The sequence below is a fragment of the Harpia harpyja genome, chromosome 9, assembly GCF_026419915.1.
Source record: "Harpia harpyja isolate bHarHar1 chromosome 9, bHarHar1 primary haplotype, whole genome shotgun sequence".
NCBI classification, from domain to species: domain Eukaryota; kingdom Metazoa; phylum Chordata; class Aves; order Accipitriformes; family Accipitridae; genus Harpia; species Harpia harpyja.
Window position 1 is genome coordinate 26,549,443 of NC_068948.1, and position 24,238 is coordinate 26,573,680.

At 65.4% G+C, this 24,238-nt stretch overlaps 3 protein-coding genes across 3 annotated transcripts in view; 1 reads left to right on the plus strand and 2 right to left on the minus strand.

Moving 5' to 3' along the window:
• The window catches only part of MRPL24 (mitochondrial ribosomal protein L24), a 79,680-nt gene that overhangs the window by 9,998 nt on the left and 45,444 nt on the right, over window positions 1–24,238 (plus strand). The window lies entirely within an intron of this gene.
• On the minus strand, window positions 31–11,883 carry PEAR1 (platelet endothelial aggregation receptor 1). Its single transcript, XM_052796315.1, is given in 25 exon segments — window positions 31–306; window positions 708–896; window positions 1,262–1,315; window positions 1,456–1,567; window positions 1,888–2,003; window positions 2,080–2,295; window positions 2,379–2,507; window positions 2,810–2,938; window positions 3,028–3,156; window positions 3,263–3,409; window positions 3,489–3,591; window positions 3,684–3,847; window positions 3,923–4,043; window positions 4,677–4,851; window positions 5,139–5,351; window positions 5,779–5,915; window positions 5,991–6,105; window positions 6,201–6,447; window positions 6,884–6,976; window positions 7,068–7,168; window positions 7,378–7,482; window positions 7,579–7,671; window positions 9,413–9,437; window positions 9,440–9,572; window positions 11,843–11,883. Coding segments are annotated over 25 exon segments (3,216 nt in total). The 5' UTR covers window positions 11,861–11,883; the 3' UTR covers window positions 31–154.
• NTRK1 (neurotrophic receptor tyrosine kinase 1) lies at window positions 13,298–22,851 on the minus strand. The gene is made up of 16 exons (XM_052796333.1): window positions 22,623–22,851; window positions 20,594–20,668; window positions 20,369–20,440; window positions 19,780–19,848; window positions 19,290–19,444; window positions 18,996–19,144; window positions 18,702–18,828; window positions 18,292–18,621; window positions 17,804–17,862; window positions 17,451–17,553; window positions 16,923–17,069; window positions 16,683–16,813; window positions 16,433–16,605; window positions 14,689–14,929; window positions 14,097–14,255; window positions 13,298–13,988 (listed from the first exon to the last, which is right to left on the minus strand). Exons 1-16 carry the CDS (start codon window positions 22,820–22,822, stop codon window positions 13,803–13,805), a joined length of 2,376 nt encoding a protein of 791 aa, XP_052652293.1. The 5' UTR covers window positions 22,823–22,851; the 3' UTR covers window positions 13,298–13,802.

A 24,238-nucleotide genomic window follows, 5' to 3' on the forward strand; every position in this document is an offset into this window, starting at 1 on the left:
CCCAGGGACACGGCTGCAGGCAGCCCCAGCTCACACCGCACCGACAACCCCTTTATTCACAGCCCGTGTCCTCCCCCTCGGGCTCGGGTACAGGGACAGTCCTGGGGTACCCCGGCCCCCCCGGGGTGGGGTGTGGGGGGGTCCCCACAGTCCCTCAGCGGTCCTTCCTGCGCAGCGGGGGGGACGGCGGGTAATGGCGGGTGGGCGGCACATCATAGTGGCTGGGGATGTGGCTGTTCTTGGGGGAGTCGTAATGGTTGGGGGCATCTGCAGGGGTCACGCCTTCAGCACCCCCGGGGCAACTCTCTGCAGGGACAAGAAGAGGCTGCAAGGAGTCCCACCCAGGCCATGCAGCCTGTCACCAGCACCAGGACACCCCCCCCCCCCCCCCAGCCATGCAGCCCCCGTTACTGGGGTCATGTTTCCCCCTGAGCCATGCAGCCCCCATCACCAGCTCCATGACCCCCCTCAGAGCCATGCAGCCCTGTCACTGGGACCCTGTTCCCCCCAGAGCCATGCAGCACCCGTTGCCAGCGCCACGCCCCTCCCGAGCCATGCAGCCCCCATCACTGGGGCCATGACCTCCCCTGAGCCATGCAGCCCTCGTCACCAGCACTGTGTCCCCCCCAGGCCATGCAGCCCCCGTCACCGGGGCCGTGTCCCCCCTGGCTGGGCTCACCAGACCCAGGGGACACCCCCAGCCGTACCCTCCTGGGATGGCTCCTCTAGGAGCCCTATCTCGGCGTAGGACATCTCCCGTTGGACAGGGGATTTCATCTCCATGTAGCTGCCCTCAGGGGCCTTGGCGGTGGCAGGGGGCAGCTCCTTGATGGTGGCGTAGGGGTTCTCACTGGCCAGGGAGCTGGTGCTGGCCCCCAGGCCGTCCGGGGAGTGGTCTGGGGGAGAAGGGGTTGGGGGGAGGGCTCCCCATGGCAGGGAGCACAGGGGAGAGGGAGCAGCTGTGTCTGGCTGTGTCCCAGGCAAGTCCCAGCCCCATCTGTTCCCTACCCCAGCCCCATCCGTTCCCCACCCAACCCCATCCCATCCCCATCTCATTGCTCTCTCATACCCATCCCCATCCCATCCCTGTCTCTTCCCCATCCCCATCTCATCCTCATCCTTTCCCCATCCCATCCCTGTCCCTTCCCCACCCCAGCCCTTCCCCATCCCAGTCCTGTCCTTTCCTGACCCCATCCCCATCTCCATCCCTTCCCTTCCCCATCCTGGTCCCTTCCCCATCCCTCCCCATCCCACCCTGTACCTTTGCTGTTGTACTTCCCCAGGCTGCAGCTGTAGCTCCGGTCCAGCTGCCCCCCTGTAAGGGGACAAGTTTGGGGTCACCACCCAACCCACGCCAGCACCTTCCTGGTGGATCTTGAGCAGGGAGGGGACCCTGCTCCAGCCAAGATCCCCACCAGCTCCCTGGGAGCTGCAGCCCCCCCAACCCCCCCTTACCCCTGGGGCCCAGGGCCGGTGCCCCGAGGTGCTTCCAGTCTGGGGGCAGTGTGGCGTTGCCTTCGGGGCCGTAGGGTCTCTCCGCGCCGGGGAAGAGCTGGGTGCTGGGCACCTGGAGCCCAAACAGGGGATGGGTTGGCCACGAGGCTCCTGGCAGCGGTGCCGTGCCATGCCGTGGTGCACCGTGCAACATCATGCTGCACCACAGTAGACCACACAACACCACAGTGCACCGTGCTGCACCATCATGATGCAATGTGCAACACCGTGCCACACCATGCAACATCATAGTGTACTGTGCAAAACCATGGTGCACCATGCAACACCATGCAACACCATGGTGTGCAACACCGTGCTGGCACCATGGTGCACTGTGCAGTGCCATGCTGCACCATGCCACACTGCTGGGTGCCACGCTGTGCCGTGCCGTACCTTGAGGGAGCTGGCCCTGTCCTGGACGCCGGGGCCGGGGGCTGGCAGCGTGCACTGGGATAGTGTGTGGTAGCTGGGGTTGGAGTAGTAGTGTGCATGGTGGCTTGGTGGAACATCTGGGGGGACAGGCGTCAGCTTGGTGCAGCGGGGTCACCGGGGCTGAGGCCGCATCCCCACCACCACTGGGCTCACCTGGCACCACGTAGTCGGAGGTGTCCGTCTGTCCCGCCGTGTAGGCCACGGCCAGGTGCCGGCTCTCTTTCCCCTTCTGCCAGTGACGGTAACACAGGGCCACAGCTACCACGGCCACCAGCAATGCCACCAGGGCCACCAGGCTGAGCACCACCCCCAGGGAGCTGTAGCCTACTGGGGGGGCCGGCACGATGGTGTAGGGCTGCTCGGGGGTTCCTATGGGTTGGGGGGGGGGGGGGACAGTCCTTAGGGTGAGGCAGGGACCCCGGCGGGGGCCCTCCCATTCTGTGCCCACTCACCGGCCTCACAGCGGGGCTCGATCCTGCCTGGGGCGCAGGAGCACATCCCGCTGGCGGGGTGGCAGGTAACATTGGGGGGGCAGTGGCAGAGCTGGTTGCACTGGAGCCCGAAGGTCCCGAGGGGGCAGGCTAGGGGCACAGGGAGTGGGGGATTCAGAGCCATACTGCCCAGCACTGTATGGCTCTGTACGGGGACCACAGAGCTCCATACTGCCCAGGACCATATGCCTCCACGCTGGGACCCTATAGCTCCATACTGGGCCCATATAGCTCCATAGTGGGCCCATATAGCTCCATACTGCCCAGGACGGAGCTGGGTTGGGGTAACCCATACGGCCCTGGGCAGTTCTCGCTCTTTCCCCCCCTGGACCCCCAGGCTGGATCCAGGGGGTGCAGACCCACGGTGGGGGGGTGTCCATGATGTATTCTACCTTCTCCGCAGAGTGTCCCCGTCCAGCCGGCCGGGCAGTAGCATGTCCCCTCAGCAGGGTGGCACGTCCCCCCATGGTGGCACAGGCAGGGCTGGGCACAAGCATCCCCCCAGGAGCCAGGGGCGCAGGCTGGGGGTGGGGGGGGAAGCAAGGGATGAGGTCAGCCCCACACCCCACTTCTCCCCCCCCCCCCAGACCCCTCCCAGACCCCCACTCACGTTGGGAGCAGCGAGGGCCATGCCAGCCCGGGGCGCAGAGGCAGGAGCCATTGGTGGGGTGGCAGGAGGAACCATTGGCGCAGGAGCAGCTCAGGGAGCAGCGCTTGCCATAGCGGCCGGGCGGGCAAGCTGGGGCGAGATGAGTGCGTCTGGTCTCAGCCCCAGGGGTCGAGGGGCAGTGGGGAGGGGGTAGGTTGGGAGCAACCCACAATTTTTTGGGGGGGAGGGCACTCACGGCGCTGGCAGGTTGGGCCACGGTACCCTGGGGCGCAGGTGCAGGATCCATCCTGGGGTGAGCAGGCAGCCCCGTTGCGGCAGGAGCAGGGCATGAGGCAGCCTCGGCCCCAGAAGCCATGCAGACAACCCTGCTTGCACTGCGGCCCTGCAAGGAGGATGAGGGATGAAGGTCAAGGGCTGAAGGCATAGTGGGGTCCCCTGCCTCCCTGGTCCCTGCCCCTTACCTGTCCAGCCGGGCAGGCAGCGGCACTCTCCGGTCACTGGATCGCAGCCGTCAGCGTGGGCGCAATCACACCATTGCCCGCAGCTCACCCCGAACGTCCCATTCTGGGGTACCAGTCCAGGTCAGGGGGTCAGTGCCCGGGATGGTGTCACCAAACCCCAGCGCAGGCAGCACCGGCACAGCCGGCAGGACTCACCGGGCAGGGCTGCAGGCAGCGGGGGCCCTGCCAGCCTGGGGGGCAGCTGCAGGTCCCACTTTGGGGGTCACAGGCAGCCCCATGGGCGCACTCACAGCTCCGGTTGCAGCTGGGACCCCAAGTGCCGGCAGGACATGGCATCGAGCAGTCAGGTCCGTGCCAGCCTGCGGAATGAGGGGACAGTAGGGTGGGCGTGGGGACGGGGATAGGGACACCCCCCCACCCTGGTGTGCACCCACCTTCCTTGCAGAGACAGGAGCCGTCGAGGGGGGAGCAGGCGAGGGCATGCTGGCAGGAGCAGCGCCCCGAGCAGTTCATCCCAAAGGTGTCGGGGGGGCACAAGGAGGAGCAGTGCTCATCCTGGGGGTGGGGGGAGAAGACTTCAGGACAGCTGGGACCCCCACCCAGGGCTGGGGAAAGGACCCAGGAGTCTGGGGACACCCCGTCCCCTCCCCGTCTCTCCTCTTGGCATCCTGGTGCTGGAGGGAGAGTGGGTGACCCCCAAAACCCCATCCCACCATGGGAACCCCAAGGTTGCCTCGACCCCCCAAGCTGCCCCCCAGGAATGCCCACATGCCCATGCCCCTCCCCACCACACCAAGGGATGCCCAGACCCCAAAACTGCCCCCAGAGACAACAAGAGCCCCAACCTATCCCCAAGGATGCCCAGGCCCCCGTGTTTCCCCCCAGGGATGCCCAGGCCCCATGCTTCCCCTCAGAACCACCCAGACCTCCACACTCCCCCCCCCCCAGGACCACCCAGACCCCCGCACTCCCCCCACAGCCACCCAGACCCCCCCCTCAGGACCACCCGGACCCCCCTGCTCCCCCTCAGGATGTCTCCAGACCCCCACTCTCCCCCCTAGGACCACACAGACCCCCACCCTTCCCCCCAGAACCCCCCAGACCCCCACTCTCCCCCTAGGGATGCCCAGACCCCCACCCCACTCCACATGCTGTCCCAGCACCACCAGGCCCCCGTGCCTCCCGCACCGTGTAGCCGGGAGGGCAGTGGCAGCGGCCGGTGGTCCCGTCACAGGTCCCCCCATGGAGGCAGAGGCAGGTCTGCAGGCAGCCAGCCCCGAAGGAACCAGGGGGGCAACTTTCATTGCAGAAGAGCCCGGCCCAGCCAGGGTGGCAGATGCACTCCCCGAGCAATGGGTGGCAGCTGGGGGGGTACCCGCTCAGCACCCCGGTATGGGGCACTGGGTGTGCTGGGAAGGAGCTTTGCAAGTGGGAGGGGGGGCACAAAGCACCTGCCCCAGAGGGGGTTTAACCTCTTCTTGGCCACCCAGCCAGCTTCCCAGCTTGCTCAGCGAGGGTGCTGAGGGGAGGTGAGGGTGCTGGGGGGAGGCGAGGGTGCTGGGGGGAAGGTGGGGGTGCTGGGAGAGGTGATGGTGCAGGGGGGAGGCAAGGGTGCTGGGGCGGAGCTAGGGTGGGATTGGGGGGTCCTACCTCTGGCTGTGCTGGGGGTGGCAGAGGCAGCGGCTCTGGCAGTGGAGGCCGTAGAGGCCGGGTAGGCACAGCCGCTCCTCGCAGCGGCTGCCCTGGAAGCCGGCTTCGCACAGGCAGCCCCCGTCCACGTGGAAGCACTGGCCCCCGTTGGCACAGTCACAGCTCTCCTGGCAATCCTGCCCGTACCGCCCCACCGGGCACCTCTCCCGGCACCTGCGGGGGGGGCGGGGCAAAAGGGGGTGATATGGCCCCACCAGGAGCAGAGGTGGTTACTGGACTCCCCCCAACCTGCCCCAAACTGAGGCCGTCCAGCTCATTGCATGCCAGGCTGGGGGAGCTGGGGTGGCCCTGCCTGTACAGAGACCTGGCACTGGCAGCAGTGGGGCTGGGTGGCCCTGTCCCCATGTGACTCATCCCCGCGTACCCCCAGCCATCCGCTGTACCCCTGTGCTCCTTCCCTGTGCACCCCCATCTCCATCTGCCCCCAGCCCAGTGTGCCCCTGTCCCCTACGCTCCTGTCCCCATCTGCCCCCCAGGCCCATGGACCCCCATCCCAAAGTGCCCTGTCCCCGTGTGTCACACCACATCCCCCCTGCCCCCCAACCCCCTGTCCCCCCCATGCCCGGTCCCCCCGCCTCACTGCTCTCCGGTGAAGCCGGGGGCACACTGGCACTGTCCCCCATGGGGGTCACAGTGGCCCCTGTTGTGGCAATGACACTCGCCCTGACAGCCGGGACCGAAGCGCCCGGGGGGGCACGGCACAGAGCAGATCTCCCCCTGCAAAGGAGCACCAGGGTCAACGGGGGAAACTGAGGCAGGGACCGCATTGAGGGGGGGTCGCAGCCCACCTACCATCCATCCATGGGGGCAGACGCAAGTGCCAGTGCTGGCGGGGTGGCAGATCCCCCCATTCTGGCAAGGGCAGGGGTTGCTGCAGGGCGTCCCCTCGGGGCAGTGCACCTCGCAGCTGCAGGGAGAGGGGGGCGAAGGGTGAGCGGGACCCCCACCCGGGTGGGTGCCAGGGTTGGGGGGGGTGGTGCAGAGTGAGGAGCCCCTACTCACAGGGGGCCAGCCAGCCCTGGGGGGCAGAGGCAGGCGCCGGTGGAGGCATTGCAGGGGGCCCGGTGGTGGCAGGGGCAGGGCAGGCGGCAGCCCTGGCCGTAGGTGCCGGGTGGGCATGGCTGGTGGCACAGTGGGTCGGCAAAGCCGGGGGGGCAGGAGCAGACCCCACTCAGAGGGTCGCAGGGGGCCCCGTGGTGGCAGTTGCAGCGGTGTCCGCAACCCGGCCCCCACGACTGCTCATCACACTCTGCATGGGGGAGACCACCGGTACCTCCCCATCCCAGCCCCATCATCCATCTTCATCCCATCCTCCTCCTATGTCCATCCCCATCCCACCCCAGCCCCATTCCATTCTCCATCTCCATCCCATTCCCATGCCCATCCCATCCTCATCCTATCTCCAACTCATGTGTATCCCATCCCATCTCCATCCCCATCCCATTCCCTGTCCCCATTCTATTATCCATCCCATCCCAATCTCATCCATATCCCATCCCTATCCCAATCCCATCTCCATCCCATCCCAATCTCCATCCCTCTCCCCATCCCCATTAACCGCCGGGATGTCCCACCCCAGGCTGCCCAGCTCTCCAGTGAAAGCCGCTGCCCCACCCTGCCACCCCCAGCTGGGGGTCCCCACCTCTGTGCCCCCCCCACCCAGCACCCCGACACCCATCCCTCACCGCTGGAGCAGTTGGTGCCCCGCCAGCCCGGCTCGCACTGGCAGAGGTCGGGAGCCACGCACCGGCCATGGACGCACTCCTGGGTGCAGCGTGCTGTGGGGACAAAGCCGGGGGGGGACGGGCTTTAAGGAGCCAGGATACGGCCCCCGGGACCCCCCCCGCTCGCCCTGCTTGCCCCACTCACGGACGCAGGTGTCCCGGCTCTCGTAGTAGCCCAGGCAGCACTGGTAGCGTCTCCGGTAATCGGTCCGGACTGCCTGCCGGTACTCGGTGCGGTACACTATCCTGCACCCCGCACCAGCACCGTTAGGATGGGAACAGCCCCACTCCAGCCCCCCCATAGCCATGGGGACACCCCGCAGTGGGACAGCCCCGCTCCAGCCCCCCCCATAGCCGTAGGGACACCCCGCAGTGGGACAGACCCGCTCCAGCCCCCCCACCATAGCCATGGGGACACCCTGCAGTCCCCAAGGTGCGGCCAGGGCTGCTCCCACCTCTGCTGCAGGCAGGGCAGGGGGGAGCCCAGCGCCCTGGGACAGGGCTCAGTGGAGGACACGACGTGGGGTTTGGTGTAGGACTCCTTCACCGCCGCCGTGAAGCTGCCGAAGGAGAGGACGTGGGGTGATGGTGGGTCCTGGGAGGCCTCACCGCTGTCACCCGCCCCCCCCCGCCCCAGTCCCCCCATTCCTTCCTACCTCTCCCAGTAGCTGCAGACATTGGGGTCGCTGGGGCGGAGGGCAGCCAGGAGACAGGCGTGTATCGCCAGCACCGCGGCCCGCAGCACCATCCTGCACGGGGAGACAGCGGGGAGACAGCTTCGCCCTCCGCCTCGCTGCATTCCCGCTCCCCACCCACCGCCCCCGGCCCGGGCTTCGGCACAGGATCCAGCCTCCCCTCGGAGCTGGCTTTGCATTCCTCTGTGCACAGGAACAGCCCCAACCCCGGCCCCTGCTGCTCCCCCAGCACCGGCCCGTGCCAAGGGGAAACTGAGGCATGGCCGCTCAGCAGCCTGGGTGGCCCCACGCAGCCCTATCTCCGCATCCCGAGACACCCCAGGGCTGCATCCTGGCATCACCACGACGTCTCCCACCACACCCCATCCCGGTGTGGGATGCTGCTGGGGGGGGGGGGTACCCGGGGTGCCGGGGAGGAGTTCGGCACAGCGGCTCCCAGCCCTGGCATGGCGCCTCGTGGCCCCGTTTCAACCCGTTTCATGTTTATTCCCAGTTGCGTTTCCTGGATCCATTGGCTTCTTGCTCAACCCAGCAAGGGTCTGGCTTTGCCGGGGCGGCTCTGGGATCACTGCCAGCTTGGGGGCCGGCAGCAGGGGAGGGACAGCGAGCCCCCCGAGCCTGCGGTGCTGTGTTTACCGGGACGCGTGTTTTATGGCTAAACACACGCGTGCCGGGGGAGGAAACAGAGGTTTCCTGGTCGGCACAGCTGGATTTATGGCCACTTCCATGCCACTCCAGCCATGGGACACCCCAAAAGTGCTGTCCTCCGCAGCCCCCCGAGTCCATCCTCCCCCTCGCCAGGGCTGTGCTGTGGTTTGGGGCCAAATAAGGGGGTGGAGGGAGGGAGCGACCCCTTTGTCCCGGAGCAGCCAGTTTTGGGTGGAAAAACCGTTTAGTGGGAAAGTTTCACCCCATTTCCCATCAGCTCCTGGCGGTGAGGAATTAATTGCTCATCCACAGGCAAAATTCCCTCCCCTGGACCCCCCCAGGGAGCAGAGCTGGGGGCACCCTCCCAGCCCTCCCCATCCGGCCCCATCCCCTGCTCTAGCAATGTAGGGAGGGGGTCGGGGGGTCCCAACATGGCTGCAACAACAGGAACCGCTGGGAGATGCTGGCAGGAAAAGCGAGGATTCATCAAAACACACCGGCAGGCCCCATCTGCTCCTCGTTGGGGGGCCCAGCAGTGAGGAAGAGTCCCCCCAAAGTTGCCATAGTGGCAAGAGACCCCACAAGAGCCAGCGCTCCCCAACCCATGGGTGCTCCAAGCACCCCCCAAGCAGGATGGGGACCATGGCCCGCCAGTGATGGGGGGGGGGGAATGGGGTGAGGGCTGGGGACCAGGGGACCAGCTCTGGCCCATCCCCAGGGGGGACACTGTGCTGGGGCCCCCCCCGGAGCCACTATCTGTGCCCCCGTGCTTCCTCCAAGGGCTGACACGTTTCCTCCAGGGGCTGCGAACCCACAGGGATGGGGCTGGGTGAGGGTGAGGGGGGTGAGGGTGAAGGTTAGGGTTGGGGTTGGGGTTGGGGTTAGGGTCAGGGTTAGGGTCAGCAATGGGGTCACCACGGGGTGTTGCAGCACCGTCCCACACCCCATCCGCTGTCCCCCCACCACCGTTTCCCCCCCCTGCCACTGTCCCTTTGCCTCGGCCATGGGGACCTGCAATGTCCCCAAGCCCCCGCCATGGTACTCGGGACCATTGCCTCCAGCAGCACCCTGGCAGGGCACAGTGCAAATCCCCCCAAACCCACCCCCAGGACCCAAGTTGCCCCAGGCTGGGGATGGTGGCACTCACCTGGCCAGGGGCCGTGGTGGCAGGCAGGGTTGGGGTGCGATGGCCCCCCACGCGGGGCTGGCCTGGCCCGTTGCCTCAGCCGGCCGGGACGGCACAGCGCAGCCGTCGGAAGTGGAGGGAGGGCCAGAGCCACTCTCAGGAAGTTTGGACGCGGAGATGACTACGGAAAAGGGAAAAAAATAAAAAACCTTAGGGTTTTTTCTTTTTTTTTTTTTTTTTCTGGCCAGAAACCAGCATGTTTTGGAACAACATCACCGGGGCTGCTCGCACACGGTGCTGGGTGGGGTGGGGGGTCCGTGGGGACATCCCAGCGCGGCCCCTCGACCGGGTCCCAGTGCTGTCCCAGGATGGTGTCCTCATCCCCTGAGGTCTCTGTGGGGACCAGTGACCCCTCAGCAGTGGGGCCAGCTCTGCCCGCCCCACGGCTGGTGACAGCAGGACTCTGCGCAGGAGCGGATGGAGACCGTGGCACCGCCGAGAGTGGGGAGCTCTGTACCCAGCCCCGGCTTCTCCTCCCCAGAGGTCCCCACCCAGGGCTGGCACCCATGGGTGCAGGCCTTGATCTGGGGTGTCCCGCAGGGTCGGGGGGGGTGGGCAGACGGGACCCCCGGCCGAGCGGCTGCTGCTCTCGTGCTGTGAGGGGCAGCGGGGACAGGGGTTTCCTTCGGCTTAACAGCAGCATCTGGTGGCAGCGCAGAGCAGAGCCCGGGGCTGGTGCCCAGCATCCCGGGCACACATCGTCCCAGGATCCCTGCAGCCCGGGCACACATCGTCCCTGCACCCCGAGCACACGTTGTTGCTGCATCCCGCCATCCCAGGCACACATTGTCCTGGCATCCCAGGCACAGATCTTCCCTGCATCCTGGGCACACATCATACCTTCATCCCAGCATCCTGGGCATACATTGTCCCCGCATCCTGACATCCCAGGTACACATCATTCCCGCATCCCAGGCACACATCTTTCCTGCATCCAAACATCCTGGGCACATATCATCCCTGCATCCCAGGATCCCAGGCACACGTTGTCCCTGCCTCTCAGCACCCCAGGCACACATCCCCACATCCCAGAATCCCAGAAACACATCATCTCTGCATCCCAGGATCACCGGCATGTATCACCCCCACATCCCAGACACCCCATCCCTACATGGCGGGATCCCTGGCCATGTGTTTCCCCTGCATCCTGGGATCCCTGGCCATACATCACCCCCATATCCTGGAATCCCTGCCCTTGCACCAGCCCTGTATCCCAGGATCCTGGCCATATATCACACCTACTAACCTATATCCTGGGCTCCTGACCATACATCCCACCTACATCCCAGGATCCCCCATCACGTCTCACCCCCATCCTGGGACCCCTGGCCAGGCAGCTCAGCACCACATGTGTCCCCCACCTCCCCATGCCCAGCCGCCCCCCGCTCCCAGCAAGCACACGTACATTAGCCGGCCTCAACTGATGTCAAGGCGCCGTTAATTGCTTTTCCTCGCTACAGTAATAGCTCTAATCACTCATAAAGATTTTCATGTCCCAGGGTGGCTCAGCTGCCCCCCCTCCCCCTTACCAGCCCCGGGGTTCCATTAGGATCAAGCCCACCCGCAGCTGGGGGTCTGCTGTGGCCACCCCGAAATGGCACTTCCCAGAGCAGGGATGGGCACCAAGGCCGTGGGGGTTGCGGATGCAGAGGGGTCCTGGGCTGGGGACATCAGGGCCGGGAAAAGCTGGGGACATCCAGAGCCAGGAACCTGGTGTGGAAGTACCCCCCCCGCTGCTGCCCCCTGATGCTCTTAAATAAGGTGTCCCCAGGGTGTCCCCCGGGCGGTGGGGCAGGTGTCCCCCGGGCGGTGGGGAAGGTGTCCCCAGGGCAGTGGGGAAATATTGCTCAGGGACACTTCAGCTGTGCCTTAGCACCGAGATGCCTTTGCAGCTCCCCTGAGACCCCCGGTGCCGGAGAGGACGGGGACCCCCAAGTGCACTTAGGGGCAGCTGGGGGCTGCGCAGGGTCCAGCCAGTGCTCAGCCCCCCCGGGACCCACAGTGCTGGGACACAGCTGCATCCCCAAAAACCATCCCCCCCATCCTTGGGAGGGAGGGGGAACCCCAGAACACATGGTTGGACTCCTTAGGAGGGACCCGGGGGTCCCCATAGGGGCTTCTGGGGGAGCGGGACCCCCCAGGGAGCAAACCCAGCCCCACCAGCATCCGAGGTGGCAGCAGCATCGGGGAGCAGGAGGGCAGCTGGGCTGGGGTGGGACCCCCTGTGCAGGATGCGGCTGTGGCCCACCAGTGACTCTTTGCAGTTGCGTTGGCTGCAAGAGGCAGAATCGGGCCCGGGACCCCCCAACCTTCATTAACCCTCGTTAGTGGGGCCAGGCCGTGGTGCCGCTGGGGCGGGCAGCTTTGCCAGGGAGCAGAGCCGTTAATTACCTCATTGCCAGAGTCCATTACCGCTCCCCCTGGAGCGGGTGAAATGGAGAAACTGCAGCAGGAGGCGGGGAGCAAAATCAATCAGGGTTGAACCCTTCAGGGACAGGGGCTGGGGGGGAGGCTTAACCCTTCCCTGACCACCCTAAGGGGGAAACTGAGGCACAGCCACCTCCATGGGGGAAACTGAGGCACTGCCGTCCCATGGGGGAAAATGAGGCATGGCAGCGGGGAAGCCCACCTTGCTTGGGCGGGGGGGGGTGTCACTACCGTGCATGGTCCCTTCTGGGGCGTTGGTCTGCAGCAATCTGCGGCATGGGGCTGGAAAAGCTCAAGGTTGTAATCTTGTTCCTTCCTCAAATTAGATAAGAGGGAAAAAGGCCATAAATCAGCGCAGGCAGCGATTAGAGAGACCCCAAGGAAGCAGGTGGGGGGCTCTGCCAGCCGGGCTGTGCTCGAGCAGGACTGGATCCTGCCCACGCCGGCTCCCCATGTCCCTGGGGCTGGACCCTCAGCAAAGATTTGGGGCCAGATGGAGGGACCGGAGCCCCAGGCTGGGGGCTGGATCCAGCCCCGCTGTGGGGTTTGGGGATGGATTACAGGCTGGGAGCCACAGGACGCTGGGGACGGCTCCGGTTTCCTCCAGTTCTTGTCATGCCGCATCCAGCCCTGGCCACCCGGCACAGCTGTGCGCCGTGCCAGCCCCAAGCCCCTCGGCAACTGCCACGGACCCCCCCCCACTGGCTGCTCCCACCTTGCACCGTGCCTCAGTTTCCCCTGTGACACCACTTTCCTCGTGCTTATCTCAGGTCGCGGTGGGTAACAAAGGAGCTGTCAGGGCCCTGCCTGCACTGCCTAATTAGCCAGATGAAATCAATTCAGCTCCATTACGGTCAGATCCAGGTCTCAACCATTACCAAGGCGGCCCAAGAGCCCGGGGAAAGAATGATGAAGTGGATGCTACAGGGCATGCGATAACCCCCTGGCTCCAGTGATGGGGTGTGGGGAAGGGAGGGTTTCGTCCTTTTTAGGCAGGGGGTTGGCTTTGTGCTGTGAAGTCCCATCCCACTCCAGACCCCTTGGTGAGGGGACCCAGGTGCCCAGGCTAGGATATGGCGTGAGCATCCCTGGAGGGATGCCCAAGGTGGTCCCCGTGGCACAGCCAAAATAATCCTTCTCTGGGCTGGGGACAGGGACATCGGTCCTGCATCCCAGGCACACAACATCCTGGGATCCTGGGCACACATCATCCCTGCATCCCAGGATCCTGGGTACATGTCATCCCTGCATCCCAGGCACACATCATCCCTGCATCCTGGAATTCCTGGGGCAGTACATCCCCTCCAGCTCCCCAGCCAGAACCTCCCGGCTCCAAAAAGCCCCTTTTTCTCCCCAAAAGCCCTCCATCCCACCCCATGTCTGGCAGACACCCCGGAGCAGGCGGGTCCCAGCGCAGGGGAGAGATGGACAGTTTTATTATCGACCAGTTTTGCTGCAGAGCGGGCGAGCGTGGGGTGTCCCCACCAGCCAGGAACCGGGATGGGGGACAAAGGAGCAGCCAAGCCACAGGCTGCCCGCATCCCCCCAGAGAGCTGAGCCTGCCCAGCTCCCACACAGGCATAGACCCAGTGCTGGAGGGGCTTTCAGCTCTGCCCACCCCTCCCCAGAGCAAACCCTATATCAGCCAAGCGCCTCCCCCCCAGCACGCCAGGGAAATGCCAAGGAGCCTGGGATCATGACCACAACCCCGGGGGGGCACAGCCTTGGGGGTCCCCCAGCCCAGCCCTACAGCCCCCCCATGGTGCTGGGCTGGCATTTTCCACTATAAATAAGGTTTCAACCCTCTCCCCCCATCAAGGCATCAGTCCAAGGGGCTCCGTTGGGTTGGGGGAGAGCCACGGCCCCGGGCAGCGGGGAGGGCAGGGGGAACAGCAAGGAGCGGAGGGTGGGTGGGGGTCCCCGCTCAGCCTAGGATGTCCAGATAGACTGGGGGGGTCTTGACAAGGGCCTGAAGGTGGCTGTGGATCTCCTTGATAGGCCGGCGTTGCTGGGGCTCCCGCTGCCAGCAGCTCTGCATGATGGCGTACACCTCGGAGGGACACGTGCGAGGACGTTCCAGCTCCCGTCCCTGCGTGATGCACTCGATGGCCTGCGGGAACCAGGGATGGAGATGGAGTACCCCACCCCAACACCCCCCCCCCTCACCGGGTACCCCCATGGGGGTCTGCTGCCATCCTCATCCCCCTCCCTCCCTCACCTCGGTGTTGGAGAGCTGGTACCAGGGCTGCTTCCCGTAGGTGAAGATCTCCCAGAGCACCACACCAAAGCTCCAGATATCGCTCTCAGTAGTGAATTTACGGTAGAGGATGCTCTCGGGGGGCATCCAGCGGATGGGCAGCATGGTCCTGCCCCCCACCTGCCCACAGCGGGGCCGTCAGAGGGGCAGGGACACACCCCACCACCATTTGTCCCTCCCCAGCCCTAGCCCTGCTCATTAAGCACGCCTCAGGCCAGATGTCAGGAAGAAATGTTTTACACTGGAAGTGGTGAGGCACCGGCCCAGGGTGCCCAGAGAGGTGGTCGATGCCCCATCACTGGAGACATTCAAGGTCGGGCTGGACGGGGCTCTGAGCAACCTGATCGAGTGGGAGATGTCCCCACTCATGGCGGGGGGGTGTCAGACTAGGTGACCTTTAAAGGTCCCTTCCTACCCAAACCGGTCTATGATTAAATATGGATGGAGATGGGTTGGGAGGCAGCAGCTAAGAGGGAAAATTGAGCATGCCCGCCCCTCCCAGCCTGTCGCAGAGCTTGTGGGCAGGGAGGGGGCAGCTCACCAGCCCACTCACCCGGTAATAGTCAGTGCTGTAGATGTCCCGGGACATGCCAAAATCCCCAATCTTCACCACCAGGTCGTGGCCCACCAGGCAGTTACGGGTGGCCAGGTCACGGTGGACAAAGTGGAGGGAGGCGAGATAGACCATGCCTGAAGCGATCTGCGTGGCGATCTGCAGCATGTGGCTCAGCGTCAGCTGCCCGCAGGGCTGCCCCTGCCCCTGGTCCAGGATCTTGGCGTCGGGGCCGTGAGACCTGCCAGGGCAGAGGGGCTGCTCAGAGCGGGGGACAAGACGCGTATGGGGGTGGGTGGGCAGATATGTGTGTGGGAGAGGGCGTGCAAAAGCAGGGGAAGGGCTGTGCACATGCATGCCAGGGAGGAGGTGCACATGTGCATGCACACAGGGGAAGGGTGGATGCGCACACATATGCATGCGTGCCAGGGAAGGAAGTGCACGTGTGTGTGCAGGCACATAGGGGAAGGGCATGCACATGTGCCAGGGAAGGGTGTGCATGCACAAGGGAAAGGCATGCACTTGTGTGCATGCATGCCAGGGAAGGGTGTGCACATTTGCACACATGCACAGGGGAAAGGTGCGAGCAGGTATGCGTGCGTGCCAGGGAAGGGTATGCACGTGTGTGCATGCACACAGGGGAATTGCACGCACATACGTGCGCACATTTGCCAGGGAAGGATGTATATATGTGTGTGCATGCACACAGGGGAAGGGCACACACATATGTGCATGCATGCCAGGGAAGGGCGTACACATGTGTGCGTGCACACAGGGGAAGGGTGTGCACATATGTGCGCAGATAACAGGGGTGGGCACGCACCTGTGCGCATGCATGCTGGAGAAGGGTGTGCACATGTGTGTGCATGCACAGGGGGAAGGCATGCACAAGGAAAAGGTGCCAGAGAAGTGTGTGCAGGCACACAGGGGAAGGGCATGCACACGCATTTGTGCATCCTTCCCTGGCATGCGTGCACTTGTGTGTACGCATGCAAGGGAAGGGTGCGCACATGTGCCTGCACAGAGGGGAAGCACATACGCATATGTGCACACATCCCAGGGAAGAGCGTGCACATGTGTGTGCATGCACAGGGGAAAAACGTGCACCTGTATGCATGTGTGCCAGGGAAGGGTGTGCACGCACAGGGAAAAGGTGTGCACAACTGCCAGAGAAGGGTGTGTACATGTGTGAATGCATGCATGCACACGCATGGACCGTCACGCCAGGGAAGGCTGCGTGTCAGGGGCTGCAAGCCCGCGCAGGCCGGGTGTGAAAGCGTGACGGCGTGTGTGAAGCGGGGCGTGCGAGGCAGGCCAGGGGCCAGCGTGGCTCCGGCCGCCTCCAGCCGCTCTGCCTTTGATGCCGAGCGCGGTTGACAACTGTGCTGGGGCGGCCGCGGCCGGGAGCTGGGGGGGGTTCTGCTCGGCAGAACCATTAATGCCAACTCCCATAACAATAATCATAAAAGCCACGTCTCAGAGCTCATCGCACGGCCACTAAAGCGATGCCTCTGGCAGCCCCCCCCCCCCCCCCCCCCCCCCGTCTAGCAGCAATACCTGGGGGGGCAATCGAAAAGTCTCTGCTTATTCCAGCTGATGGCCAATCTCTCTCTATTTAAGCCTCTCAGACAGCTAATCTAATCAATATTGCAAGGAGGGCTGCATTAGCAGGGAGCAGGCTGGCTGCGCTGATGGAGCAGCAGTGGGGGGGTGGGATGGGACCCCCCCCTGCCCCCGAACCCACCTGAGGAAGCGGTTGAGGTCGCCGTGCTTCATGTACTCGAAGACCATGATGAGGGGTTCGCCTTCGGTGCAGACGCCGTAAAACTTGACGATGTGTTCGTGCTGCAGCACTGTCAGCAGCTCGGCTTCACGTTGGAAATCCAAGCGGGCACTTTCTGTCACCTCCTTCAGAGCCTGCCAGCACACGGTGTCAGCCTGGCATTGACCGACACCCCCCAACCCCCCCCCCAGCATTGTCCCCCCCTCCTCACCTTCACGGCCACCAGCATCTTCTCCTGCTCTGGGAGAAGGTTGTAGCACTCGGCCAAGAAAACCTTCCCGAAGGCGCCTTCGCCCAGCTCCCACTTCAGCACGATGTCCCGCCGCTGCACATGATGCACGCCTGGGGGGACCCCCAACCGTCAGTGCCCCCCCCCCCCCCGGGACGGGGACGAATGCATGGGAGGATGTTGGGGAACTGCGGTCGTGTTGTCCCCCACCCCAGCCCTTACAGGCATCGCAGAAATACTGGGGGTTCTCAATGAAGTTGCTTTTCAGCCCCTCCAGCTTGCTCTCTGCCGAGGAGAGGGGGCTGCTGCCCAGGTTCATGAAGTGCAGGGACATGGCCAGGTCGTCCTCTTGGGCCAGCACCGCCGAGCCTTGCAGAGACAAGGACAAGGCCATCGGCGGAGGGGGTCCCGCAGCCCCCCCTCAACCAGTGCAGCTAGTGCCAGGCTCTGCCGAGCATCCCCCCCCCCCCCACCTCGGTCGGCCCCCGGGGGCCAGGCAGCCTGATCAAACCCATTTAGAGGCTGAATCCATTCCAGGAGTGAATTAGCAGCTGCTGCCCATGCTGCTGGGGGGGGGGGACACCCGGCACCCCTCCACGGTCCCCACCCCACAGGGACCATCACCCCACAGCCGTGTCCTAACTCGGGTACCCAGCACAGCCCCAGCCGTCCCACGGATGCAGGAACCGGGGTGTCCGTGTGCCACGGCTCGAATCCCCTGCGATGCCGGGTGAGATGGGGGGGACTCACGGTTAATGCCGAACTTGGACCGGTGCCCGCACTTGTTGAGCACGATGAGCATGACGGAGAGGAAGAGGCAGGCGAACACGGCCAACGCCACGGCCACCGAGACCTGGTGATGGCAGGGATGGGGTTCAGGTTGGGGTCCCACCAGGTCCCTTCTCCCAGCCCTTGGGGGGCTGTGATGGCCACAAGTCCCAGGAGCTGCTGCAGGGGAAACTGAGGCAGCAGGACTCTGCCCTTCATCCCCATCACATGCCTCAATCCCGCTTGGCTCTGGTTTGGCTGCACCCTAAGGATTTGTCCCACCCTTCCGTGAGTGTCCTGGTCCCCCCAGCCCAAACCACAGAGCATACCCTCACCCCGAACGTGTGCTCGTCCGTCGTCTCCACGGGCCCCTCCAGAGAGCTGTTCCTGGTGCCTGGGGCAGGGAGAAGGGCACAGAGTGAACATGGGGCAGAGGGGTCCCCATCCCCTGGGCTGGTCCTGGCAAGGTGGGGGGGGGGGGGGATGCATGGCTTGAAGGGGGGGGCTGGGGCAGGGGGTTATGCCCGCTGCAGCGGGGACCCCGTGGGATGCAGTGTGCCCGGTCACTCACCCAGTGGAGACAGAGACACTGGTGCAGCCCAAAGGGAGAGAGAAAGGAGAAACACTCGTTATTCTCCAAGCAAGAGTGCCCCGTCCTTGCCCGCTCCCACCCTGGCGGAAACTGAGGCACATCAGGGCTTGCTCGGAGAGCCAGATATAACCCATTTTGCACACTAATGCAAGGAAAGACACGGCACATCTCATCCACCGAGACCGGGGTACGGGAGGAACCCCGGGGCAACTCCCCCTGCCTGGCACATACCAGGGATGGGCTCCTCGGGGCTGAAGCTGAAGGGGTTTTCCATGAAACGTCCCTGGATGCTGCGGGTGGCGAAGCCCAGGGGATTGCGGACCAGGAGGGTGTAGTTGCCATTGTTGACATGCGTGGGACGGTTGAGCTGGAGGCAGCCATGGAGGACGGTGGAGTTGTGCTCGTACTCCACGATGCGGGTGTGGATGTAGGGTCCCTCGGCCAGGGCTGTGCCATTGAAGAGCCAGCGGATGCTGGGGACCGGATTACCGTCCACCGAGAAGGGGATGCACCAGAAGTGTTGGGGGATGGCTTCATGCAGGAGAAGGATCACGGGGGGGACTGGGGGAAACAGAGCTGGGTGGGTTCCCGAGTCAGTCCCCTCACCCGGCCCCCATGCCGGCCCCCTCCAGGCTGCTCACAGGTGACATTCAGCATCACGCTGTCCTCCGCTGGCCCCACTACATTCTCCGCCCGGCACGTCAGTTCTTTGTGGTTGAGGTTAGAGGAGACATTGCTGATCTCCAGGACGATTTCCCAGTCCGAGAGCTGTGGGGAGCACCGGGACAGGGTGAGCAAACAGCCCCCCGCCATCCCCCCCGAGCTGTGCCAGCTCCTGCATCCCCCCATGCCCACCCCACCAGCGAGAGGCTGCTACAGCGGGGATGGTGCTGCCGGGAAGGTCCCCGGCTGTGCCTTGGCGAGGATCAGCTTGCCTTGGTGACGATGGGCAGCTCCGGTCCCACCTCTGGGACCACCCATTCCCCAGTGGCCAGTGACTCGGCCGCGATGTGGCAGGTGAGGTTGACGCTGTCGCCTTGGCGCAGCACCCTCTCGGGGTGTTCGATGCGGATGGTTGGGGGCTCTGCCAAAGAGAAGGGGGTGAGCGGGGCCATGTCGTGTCCCCCCACCCTTCCACCACACATCCCATGCTCTCCCCAGCCAAGTGACTCAGGATGCGGGGGGGGACACGACAAAGCCAGCATCCAGTGGGGTCCCCTGCCACGTACCGCAGGCGTGGAGGGGCTGGCTGCCCAGGGGGACCAGTACGCTGCCCTCCCAGCAGCCCAGCGACTGGTTCCCCAGCTCGGCCCGGCTCCCATTCTGCCAGAGTTGCAACCAGCGGAGGCCGCAGGAGCAGTTGAAGGGATTTCCCACCAGGATGCTGAGATGAGACAGGGAAGAGGACAAGGGGTCAAACAAGCTGCGGTGGCCTAGGTGTATACATCCCCAGCAAGGTCAGACGAGGCTGGATGCTGGCAGCCCCAACCCTGGTGGCACTGATCCTGCACCGAGCGCTGCCGGTGCTCCCAGATGCGCCCAGGGCCAGGTAGCGTGCCATATGTGCCACCCCTGTCCCTGTCCCCATGCCCGTGGTTGTCAGAGCCGCCATCTTGCTGCAGCCCCATGCCCATCCCTGCCTCCACATCACCCCAGGGTATCTCCCAGGCGAGGGATACTCCACACCCGCCTTCTCCCCCCCGCTTCACCATCACTCACAGCTGTTGCAGGGGCAGATGCTGGAAGGTCTTCCAGGAAAGGCTCTGCAGCGCATTGGAGGAAAAATTCCTGGAGAACAGAGCCCCCCGTCAGTCCCCCCTTCCCACTGCAGACCCCTGTCCTGCATCACCCCACTCTTGCAGAGGGTCTGGCCGGGGCACAGGGCAGCACCCAGGTCACCACTGTCACACCGTGACCAAGCAAAACCACCTCTGCCAGGGTGCCACCAGCCTTTAGGCACCTTCCTGCAAGGGGGGGGGGGCCTCACACACCCCAAGACAGGGTGCGTGTCCCCTGCTCTCTGGGGTCCCCTCCCATATCAGGGCAGCACGGAGCTCCCAGGGGAGCAGGCAGCTGCCTGCACTCCTGCCCTCGATCGATGGTTTCCCACTCAGCAGCAAAGCCCCACACAGCCCCCCCCCAGCCCAGCTGATATGCCAATGGACAGCGGGACACCATCGATCCTGCCCGGGCGTAGGGACAAGCCACCCTGCAGTAGGGCCGAGTGCCTGTGGGGATGGGGGGCCGAGACTCCAAACTGGGAGGGGCGGGTGGTTAGGGGAGGGAATTTGGGGGGGGGGATACTCACACATAGCTCAGCCTGGGGGTGTCCAGGAAGGCGTCGGCAGAGACGTGCTGCAGCCCCGACCTGGAGATGGTGCTGGGGGAGGGAAGGGCTGAGCACCCACACTGGGGACCCCGAATCCCCATCCTAGGAGCACCCCACTTCACCTCCCTGCAGTGAGATCAAGCTCTGGGGATCCCCCAGCCCCCCCCATTTCCCTGTGCAGGGACCCCACCCCGGGGTGCTCACAGGCTCCTGAGGTCCTGCAGCATCCTTGTGTCAGCCCGGGTCAAGGTCATCAGCGTCTGCTGGTTCTCGATGACGCTGAAAGGCAAACGAGGCGGGGAGTAGCCCCGGGACCCCCCATGCCAGGGGCTGCCAGCAAAGTGTGCAGTGAGAGGAGTGAGGGGGGCCACGGCTCTCCCCCTCCCCAGGCTGTGCCGGCACTACCCTGTGGCAGCCTGCAGTTGGGGGGACAGGGGCAGGGATGGAGCTGAGCTACCCTGCTGTGCCTCAGTTTCCTCCAGGCAGACAGGGATGAGCTGGGAACGGGGGGGCTGGGGATGGCGGCAGGCAATCCTGCCGGCACTGAGTCTCCAGCGGGTGCGTGCTGTGCGGGGCCGGGGCTGAGCTGCCACTTGGAGCCCATGGAGCTGCCCCAGATAGTGAGTTTGCCATGTCTCAGCCCCACTCTCCCATGGGTCCCCACCTTTCCTTGCACCCCACAGTGTCCTGTGATGTGACGGGGGGCACCAACTGTCCCCCCCCTGCCTTCTCCCAAGGCAGGGGGTGAAGGAGGACCCCTTTGGGAGTGAGTGCGGGGGTTTCCCACCTGCCCCACCCCAGGGGCTCCTCCTGCAAACCCCAAATTGTCAGGGGTTAATTGGAGAGTCAGACCCACACTGAGGGGTTTTTGGTCCCACTGACCCTCATCTGTGTGTGGGGGGGTCCCTACTGCCATCCCTATGGTCAAGGCTGTGGGGATGGGAAGGATGAGGGTGGCTGGGGCAACGGGAGGGCCAGGGGTCTCTCGGGGGACTGCCATCCCCACCGCCACCCACCCCACCCCGCCAGCCAGTGAACAAAGAGCTGGCAGCGCCCATGGCGCAGCATCCCCCGGCACGTGGGGGAAACTGAGGCATGGAGACATGCCGCAGACAGCCCCCAGCAATGCGGCACAGCCAGGGCTGCGGTGGGGGGGAGGACCCAGGAGTCGAGGCACCCCGGTATTACCCAGCACCCTGTAACCCCCCCCCCCGCACCCTCCTCGCCTCTGCTCACCCCAGCCCTCCTCTCCCCACCAAGCGTCCTGGAGCAAGGGGATGAGCGAGACGAGAGGAGATCCCCCAAACCAGCAAATTTGGGGTGCCACCCTTCAGACCCCCCTCAGCATCCCAACCCACAGGCCCTGGGGCAGGGTGACAGCCCCACCAGGTGCAGGGACGAGGGGCTCGGTCCCTCCCTGCACCCCGGCCCTGCCCACCACAGCATGGGTGCTCCCTGCCCAGGGACCCCGCTGCACCCTCAGCCCATCACTCCCGCTGGCATCGCTGTGGGAGGGGGCAAAGAGCTGCCCCAAGCCCCTCGCTCGCTCCCTGGGAGGGATGCAGCAGGGGCCCCCCATCTTTGCAGCCCCCAATGCCTCCCACTCAAGCAGCCCCACTCCCCACAGCAATCCCAGCCCCACAGCAGATCCAGCCCCACCACCACGGTCTCAGCCCTGCAGAGGTCCCTGCTCCATCCCTGCCCCAGCCCAGCCTCATTGCCCCAGCCCAAGCTCTGTCATCCCCAGCCCCATCGCCCCCATCATCGCCATCCCCCAGCCCCGTCACCCTGTCCCCCAACTCCATCACCCCATCATTGCCCCAACCCCATCACCCCCCATCATCACTGTCCCCCAGCCCCATCACCCCCATCATCATCATCACCCAGCCCCATCGCCTCTGTCCCTGACCTCCGTCACCTCCAGCTCCATCACTCCCAGCCCCATCACCTTCAGCCCCATTGCCCTGTCCCTCAGCCCCACCGCCCCCCACCCCATCACCGCATCCCTCAGTCCCATCATTGCCGCCTCCATCACCCCCAGCCCCCCTGCCCGGTCCCCGAGCTCCATCACCCTCAGCTCCATCACCCTGTCCCCCCACCTCCATCACACCCAGCCCCATCGCCTTCCACCCCAGCACACCCAGCCCCTCCGCCTGGTCTCCAACCTCCATCAGCCCCCAGCTCCACCTCCCCCAGCCCCATCCCCGCATCCCTCATCCCCAACCCCACTCACACGTCGGTGAAGCTGCCCGTTCCCAGCAGCCGGGCCACGCTCCCCACGGTGCCGGGCTCCCGGCAGAGCAGGGTACCGGCCCGGGGGCAACGGCAGGGCCGGGGACAGGGACCGGCAGCTCCCGGGGCGGGCAGGGGCAGCAGCAGCAGCAGCAGCAGCAGCAGCTCGGCCAGACAGAGCCAGGCGGGCAGCGGCGGCATCGCGGGGCCGGGGCCGCCCTCCTTCGCACTTGCCCGGCAGCCCGAACACGGGGCCGTTGCGGGGCTTAAAAAGCAACGTAGGGACCGGCCTCCCGGGAGGGGCCCGTGGCTCCCCCCGCCCCGGCACCGCCCCCGCCCCGGAGACCCCCCCGGCCCACGGGCGGGGATGGAGGGGCAGGGCTGTCCCCCCCCGCCGGCCCCCTGACTCACCGGCACTCGGGACCCCGGAGCCCCCGGGACGGGACGGGACGGGAAAGGGGGGCTTGGCCGCAACCCTGCCCGGAGCCCCCCGCCCCACGGAGGGAGTGTCCCACAGCACACGGGCACCGAGCAGGGTGCCTGCCTGCACCCTGCCTAGACCCTTGCACCCTGCCTGAACCCTGCCTGCACCCTGCCTGGACCCCTGCGCCCTGCCTGCACCCTGCCTAGACCTTTGCACCCTGCCTGCACGCCAGCACCCTACACCTGCACCCCCCAGCCCCAAACCCACCCCCCAACCCCACAAAGCAGCGTCCCGGCACCCCCAATCACACCAGGGCACACGCAATGTACACGCATGTACACATGCACACGCACAACCTCCCCTCCAGGACCCAGCTCCAGCCCGGAGCTGGCCACACATAAGGGACAGGGGATGTCACACCAGCACCCCCGGTCTCATGGGGTCACCAAGAGCCCTCCAACTTGTCCCCCCCCACCAGGCCAAATCTCAAAGCATGACAGAGCTGCCCTGGCTCAGGGTCTTCCCCCAGCACCCCGTTATGTTGGGGTGCAGAAAGGCTGGAGACAGGGGGAATGTTTGGTGGCACAGTGGCCCTGTCCCCAGCTGTCACCCCTGGCCAGGACCCTCCTCCTCCTCCTCCCCGGGGAGGCAGGGCATGGCTGGTGTGCACCCACTGCCCTTCCCCCGTGGATCCCCAGCCCCACCCGGCTGCTGTCTGTCCCTGAGCCCATCCCAAAGCACCTCGGGGGTAGCTCATCTGTGCACTGAGTTTAGCACGTTCTCAGCCTGTGTTCCTCCCACATGGCTCAGCCCTGGGCCCACCTCCCACACCAGCCCCCAGTGGCACCCATGGGTCCATGGTTCCCCCCTGGGGTGACCCCCCCCCCGTAGACCCCACTGGCCACCCCCAGCAGCCCCCCCCGGCAGAGCGGGTCAGTGGCTGCCGCCCGCGACGTCCTCCCAAGTTCCGGTGCTTTGACGTTTTTCCCCAGAAACGCCTCCAGTTTGGGCACCGCAGGGCAAAGCCGCAGCCGGGGCACGCAGGAAGCGGATGGGGCCAGCAGGGGGGGGGAGCGGAAAGCCCCATGTGCTGCCCCCCCCCGTGACCCCCACAAACCAGGCACTGCCACGACCGAGATTTGTCCCCCTTTATTCACACTCATCTCACAGCCACAGATTAGACAGTGAAGGCC

What these genes read in the sequence shown, in the direction of transcription:
- NTRK1 (XM_052796333.1), bottom strand. Translation starts at nt 22,822, where the DNA reads ATGCCGCCGCTGCCCGCCTGGCTCTGTCTGGCCGAGCTGCTGCTGCTG. An exon ending in CATCTGCCCCTGCAACAGCT is followed by an intron (nt 19,445 to 19,779) that starts GTGAGTGATGGT and finishes GTCTCATCTCAG; the next exon opens with CATCCTGGTGGGAAATCCCT. An exon ending in CGTGATGCTGAATGTCACCT is followed by an intron (nt 18,622 to 18,701) that starts GTGAGCAGCCTG and finishes TGTTTCCCCCAG; the next exon opens with TCCCCCCCGTGATCCTTCTC.